The 5939-nt window shown below is 47.1% G+C and overlaps 1 protein-coding gene across 1 annotated transcript; it reads left to right on the top strand.

Annotated features, from left to right (window-relative positions):
* The first annotated feature begins 840 nt into the window (after nucleotides 1-840).
* SF3A2 (splicing factor 3a, subunit 2, 66kDa) lies at nucleotides 841-5550 on the top strand. The gene is made up of 8 exons (XM_010297363.1): nucleotides 841-1009; nucleotides 1511-1582; nucleotides 1909-1955; nucleotides 2646-2755; nucleotides 3391-3440; nucleotides 3746-3886; nucleotides 4398-4466; nucleotides 5068-5550. Exons 1-8 carry the CDS (start codon nucleotides 884-886, stop codon nucleotides 5398-5400), a joined length of 948 nt encoding a protein of 315 aa, XP_010295665.1. The 5' UTR covers nucleotides 841-883; the 3' UTR covers nucleotides 5401-5550.
* Nucleotides 5551-5939: the final 389 nt, after the last annotated feature.

The following is a 5939-nucleotide window of genomic DNA, read 5'->3' as shown; positions in this document are numbered from 1 at the left end:
TGCTCAGGGGTTGGAGGGTGTTCGAGGGGGCTCTGGCCCTTGCTGAGGGGCTGGGGATGTTTGAGAGGGGCTTTGATCCTTACTGGGGAGCATCTGGGGGGGGGCTTTGACCCTTGCTGAGGGCCTGGATGGGGTTTGAGGGGGGTTGACCCTTGCTGGCAGGCGTTTGAGAGGGAGTTTTACCATTGTTGAGGGGCTGGGGGTCTCTGTGGCGTTCCTGCAAAGGTCTTACCCTTGTTGGGGGGTGTCTGTATGTGTGTGGGGATGTGAGGGGGGGCTGTGGCCTGTGGTGAGGGAAGGGGGACTCTGGGACCTCACTTGGGGCTTGGGGACAGTGTGCAGAGGCCCTGACCTTGCCAAGGGGACTGGGGGGGAGCTCTGACTCTTGCAGAGGGTTTGGGGCTGGGTGGAGGGGCATTGAGGTGGTGGGGCAGTGCTGAACCTTGGTGGTGGAGAGGGGCTTTGGCCCGCAGGAGGTTCTGGGGCTGTTCGCTATCAAGGTGGAGGGTTGGAGGCTCCAGGTCAGGAGGCCTGGGGGAAGTCACTGGTGGGGCTGCTGTGCATGACCCAGGGGAATACATCTCTGCATAGAAGAAGGGGCTGAGGAGATGGGAAGGGCTCTGGGGCTTGTTATTTTGGACCATTTTACTTCTGCTCAACTGACTGAGTCAGTGGTATGAGACCTGCTCTGTTTGAAATTGCATCACGTGTTGAGTGTTCAGGGCATGGTTTGTTGTGCTTGTCTCGTGTCCTTACCGACAGGTCTAAATAGTGGTGTGATCTCCAGGTTGGGAAGAGCATTCGTTATCACTCACATTGCATTTCCTCATTTTTGCAGACTCTCTCTTTCTCCATAAGTAGCTGAAGCACAGAAGTCGCCATCATGGATTTTCAGCATCGTCCTGGAGGTAAAACTGGAAGCGGAGGCGTAGCCTCTGCCTCAGAAAGTAACCGAGACCGCAGGGAGAGGCTCCGGCAGCTGGCTTTGGAGACCATCGACATCAACAAGGTGAGCCTTGGCCTCTGCCTGTGCAGGAAAGAAAAGACATGTGGCACCCGTCCTGCAGACTGTTGTGGGGATAAGTTTAGAGCTTTGCTTGAGCAAAATAATGGGATATTTTAGCGGAGAGTTGTGGATTGAAATTAATTATTTCTGTTTCTGGTAATGTGGGAGTTGAACAAGAAACGTTTGTGGCAGGGCTCACCAGAGAGGTGCCAGTGCTTGTGTATTTAAGTAGCTGTTACTACATTATTTTCAGCCTCCTTGGGACTGGTTCGTATTTTGTTGTTTCTTGCCTGGAGTTGGGTATGCTGTCACCAGTTAACAAAGCTGCTATTGTTTCTCTCTGTTTTCATAGTCCAAAAGCAGTGCTGTGCTATTAATTTAAATCTACAAACTGAGTTCTTCCAGTGTAGCAGAAGTTCAGCATTAAGTATTTTGATTATTGTTTGAAAAACTGTTGTTTTGCCACGTAGTTTGCATGTAACTTTCTAATAAATCTCTTCCTAGGACCCCTATTTTATGAAAAATCATTTGGGCTCTTATGAATGCAAGCTTTGCCTAACGCTGCACAACAATGAGGTGAGTTGAACAGCTGTCTGTCTTGATCTCGGCAGCAGGTAGTTTAGAATAATCGTAGCTTCAAGTGTGAGAACCTGGGACATGCCTGATGGCTGACTGCTGAAGAGAGCGTGGGTGAGTGGTGGCTTGTATGTGCTAAGCCTGACAGTCTCTGACAGTTCAGTAGTTGAGAGCATTCTGCAATTTTTGAGTAAGATTGCTTTCTGCTAAGGATTAAAATATCCTTGTCAAGGTATGACATAACTTCGCTTCTGTGACAAGTATCTTTTAGTGTAGGAACAGTCCTGTCTTCATTTAACTTTCTTCTGCCTTGTTCTTTATTTCAGGGAAGTTACTTAGCGCATACACAGGGGAAGAAGCATCAGACCAATTTGTAAGTCATTTTCCACCGTAGCTTTGTTCTCCATTACCGAAGCACTTTAAAACGATGATTGTGTGCATCTATAAATATAAATTTTGATCTCCATTGTACAGTAACACACTGTGCTTGAATGTTCTTTCACTGTATGTGTTTCCTAGTGAGCAACCTGGCACTAGCCAGCAGGTACAGACCAGATGTGCTCCAAAAATGGTGCTGGCAGGCTGCATTTTGAGCTCAAGTTCAAAGCCCGTTGTGAGATTTTTGAAGGAAGGGGCGAGAAAGAATTTTAAAACCAAACTGTCTTGAGTCTAGTTGTAAAGACCTGGTTTTGTGAATACAGGTTGGGAGAAGTTTGTGAGTTTTATTTTAAGAAATCCAGTTTGCTTTGGTTTAGATGACTAGCTTGTGGGGTTTTTTCTTTTTTATTTCAAGAAGCAAGTCTTTTCAAATCCATCTGTGGAGATGGGCACCAAGGTCATCTTGGGGGTGGATGAGATCATTTTGATGACAGCCTTTAAACAGGGGAAGGCATAAATACAACTGGCCTGTAGTGGTGCACGTGGAAGAGAAATAGGTTTTCTTGGCATGTTGTCTGTGAAGTGTTGAATATTCCGTGGTGAGGGATTCAGACTGCTCCTAGCGTATCCTTTAGAAAAAAGTGTGGCCAAGCTTTTAAATACGGCACATTTCAAATTAATCCAGGGCCCGTCGAGCTGCCAAGGAAGCTAAGGAAGCCCCTGCCCAGCCCGCACCAGAAAAAGTCAAAGTGGAAGTAAAGAAATTTGTGAAAATTGGACGACCGGGTTATAAAGGTATGTCAGGGTTGTCTGTCATAGGAGATGCCTAAAGCCTGCTGGAGCTTGCCTGAAGTGCAGTGCTGTGGATGTGAATTATTAATTAGTCTTTTTAGCAGATCTGTCCATGAATAAGATATCATCTCCTGATGTCCTTTATTGTTTAAATTACCCATGGAACATCTCTTTATTGCTGACAGTCAAGTGGGAACCGTTTTAATAATAGATTGGTATGTCTCAGTCTTTCAGTTCTTATTGGTAGCCATGCAGGAGATGATGACATTGTTTCAGTCTCTCTTCTTTTATTGTGCTGTACCATCTTTCACTAGTGCACGTAAATCACTCATTGCATGTATAGCTCAATTTTTTTCTCTGAACTCTTCACTGTGGTGTTCTGGCCTTCAGTACAAAACTCGTCTGCTTTATCTCCCAGCTTTGTTCTGCGGTGCACAGTGCCTTTGCCCCATGGCAGCTGAATTTCAGTAGGGATCCTTCACAGTGTCGATTAAAGACAATGTGGAGTTTTGTTTGAGAAATGGGAGAAAAATTGTGTAATGTTTTGTTGTTGGAAGCTTTGTATGTTTCCTGGGGCAGAAATAACGTTGCTCTAACCATGCTATGTGATGTACTGAGCTTTCTTACTTTCTTTACAGTGACCAAACAGAGAGATCCAGAAACAGGCCAGCAGAGCCTTCTCTTCCAGGTAAGGGCACTGTTAAAATTCTTGGTGTTCAGGTTATCCAAGTACAAGTGCTGCTAAATGAGCAGTTCTTTACAGGATTCATGAAATAAATCCATAAATAAAAAAGGCCTTACCTTGCTAGTCCTCTGCTGCTGATTGTGTCAAGCAAATCCCTGATCACAGTTGTCAAGCTTTTTCCTTTGGTGGCACTAAGTTTTCTGTTTGGAGCTGGTCTCTCGATATGCTTCATACTTGAGGGATTTGTTTTGTACAGAGAGGGAGTGAAAGGGGATGTTCTTCTTAACACTGCAATAACACCCCAACAGATTGATTATCCAGAGATTGCAGAAAGTATCATGCCTCGTCATCGGTTCATGTCAGCCTATGAGCAAAGGATTGAGCCCCCTGATAGACGCTGGCAATACCTTTTGATGGCAGCGGAGCCCTATGAGACCATAGCTTTCAAGGTAAGATTTGAAATTAACTGATTATTGGGCAAGTTCCCTCCCCATGTTTTCCAAGACATTAATTCCCAGTGAGCATTATTATAGACTTCATGTTCTAGCCTTCGGGGGGTTAATGGAGTGGAAAGGGGGGGTCAAGAGGACATGACTGGAAGTCATTAAACCCGGATGAGAATTAGTGGAGGACTCTGGCATGAAAACTAGGCTGTGTGCTGAGCTCTGGGGAGCCATTGACTTCTCAGTGTCTGGCACAGAAAGGAGCCTTCTGGGCTTTGCTCCTCAGCCTTTGTGCAGATGTTAAGAGAGGGTTTTTTGCCAGCACACTTGTCCTTGACCGATAGGGAAGTAACTTAATTCTTTCCTGCCCCCATCTCTATCTAATAACATCTGAGACTAGCGCATCTCACAAAGGCCCGGAATAACTGTGCTTATCTTGCAGGCTCTGGTGCTAAAAAGGGCCATTGAGCTAATCTGGTGGTGCTAAGAATAGCTCCGTATTCTTTTTTTGTTGCAGGTGCCAAGCAGAGAAATCGACAAAGCGGAAGGAAAGTTTTGGACCCACTGGAACAGGGAAACCAAGCAGGTAGCTGGAGCACTGCAACACCTTTCATAAGGGTTAAAGAGGGAGCAGGAGGGCAGAGCAGCTTGGGGGGAAAGGCAATGCAGGGAGAGTGCAGACCAATCGTATCCATACTGGCTTTGATGCTAAAATTTTCATTCCTTCCATGCAACTGTGCAGTGACTCCTCCTGACAGAAATCATCTTTCTGAGGACTTAACCTGGGAGGTAGAGTCCTCGGTTGCTGCCAGCAGCAGGAGAAGGGTGCATAAACATGCAACACTGTGTCCTCTCTGGCTCTTTTGTTGCATGTTTCCTGCCCGCAGCTGTCTGCGGTGAGCCTGTGGCGTGGATGTACTCACTGGGTACCGCACGTGAGAGCAGGGGATGAACACGTAGTGGGGGATACCAACCCCATTGCAGACAGCTTAGTGCTTAGAACAAGTTTTAGAGGAGTTAAAGTGCTGGACGAGACTGGTGCAAGTCATGAATGCTGCCGGGGTAGAAAGGCAACCATGATCTGTGGAGGAAATGGGTCAGGAGATGTCCAAGCTGTGTTGTGTGATGGCATAGAATTGTCCTGAGGACTAATTGTTCCCTTCTCTTTGCTTTTCTCCCCTCCCCAGTTCTTCCTTCAATTCCACTTCAAGATGGAGAAGCCCCCAGCTCCCCCAAACCTCCCTCCAGGGCCCCCAACAGTGAAGCGGCCTCCTCCGCCACCACTGATGAACGGCTTGCCCCCAAGGCCACCTCTGCCGGACTCCATGCCGCCGCCGCCTCCAGGAGGCATGACTCTGCCTCCTATGCCTCCCTCTGGACCAGTGCCACCACCCCCAGTGCCACCTCAGCTGCCACCAGCACCCGGTGTACCTCCCCCTGCTCCTCTGCCACCCATGATGAGACCACCTCTCCCCACAGAGGGGCCAGGCACTATCCCCCCTCCGCCTCCCTCCAACTGAAACCCCTCCTGAACTCAGTCCCGCTGGACTCCTCTAGCTCTTATCTTTTTATATGCAGATCACAACTGATTGAGAGAAATACTCTGTTTTGTATGCCTGTGAATTGACTAGATCCTGTAGGTTCATTAAAAGGTTTTCAATTTTCCTTTCTCTATGTTTTCCTGTGTCTTGGTTAAAAATGTCTTCAAATTTCTTTAGCCCTTAGACATAGAAAACATTCCCAGTCTGGTGACATTTTGGGAATTCTCTGAAGAGTAGGCAAAGGGTTAGAAATCTCTAGGCACCTCACCGACTTCTAACTGACGTAGCTCCATCAACCTCAGCTCAGCTGTGTTGGCTTAACGTATTACTCCCTCTTAGACAGCTTGATGTGCATCCCATAAACTACCAGCCAGTTAATCAGTTGCTATTCAACTGAAGTCCTTTATCAAGCCATTTATTTGGTGATGGGGAGACTTGTCACAGACACACAAGAGGGATTCTGTTACTGCATCCCCAGTAATCACAGCGGTAGGCAGAATGGAGGGCAGGCAGAATTT

The sequence above is a fragment of the Phaethon lepturus genome, unplaced genomic scaffold (assembly GCF_000687285.1).
Source record: "Phaethon lepturus isolate BGI_N335 unplaced genomic scaffold, ASM68728v1 scaffold32681, whole genome shotgun sequence".
NCBI lineage: Eukaryota > Metazoa > Chordata > Aves > Phaethontiformes > Phaethontidae > Phaethon > Phaethon lepturus.
Note: the sequence above shows the minus strand (reverse complement) of the source record. Positions and strands in the feature narration are given on the sequence as shown.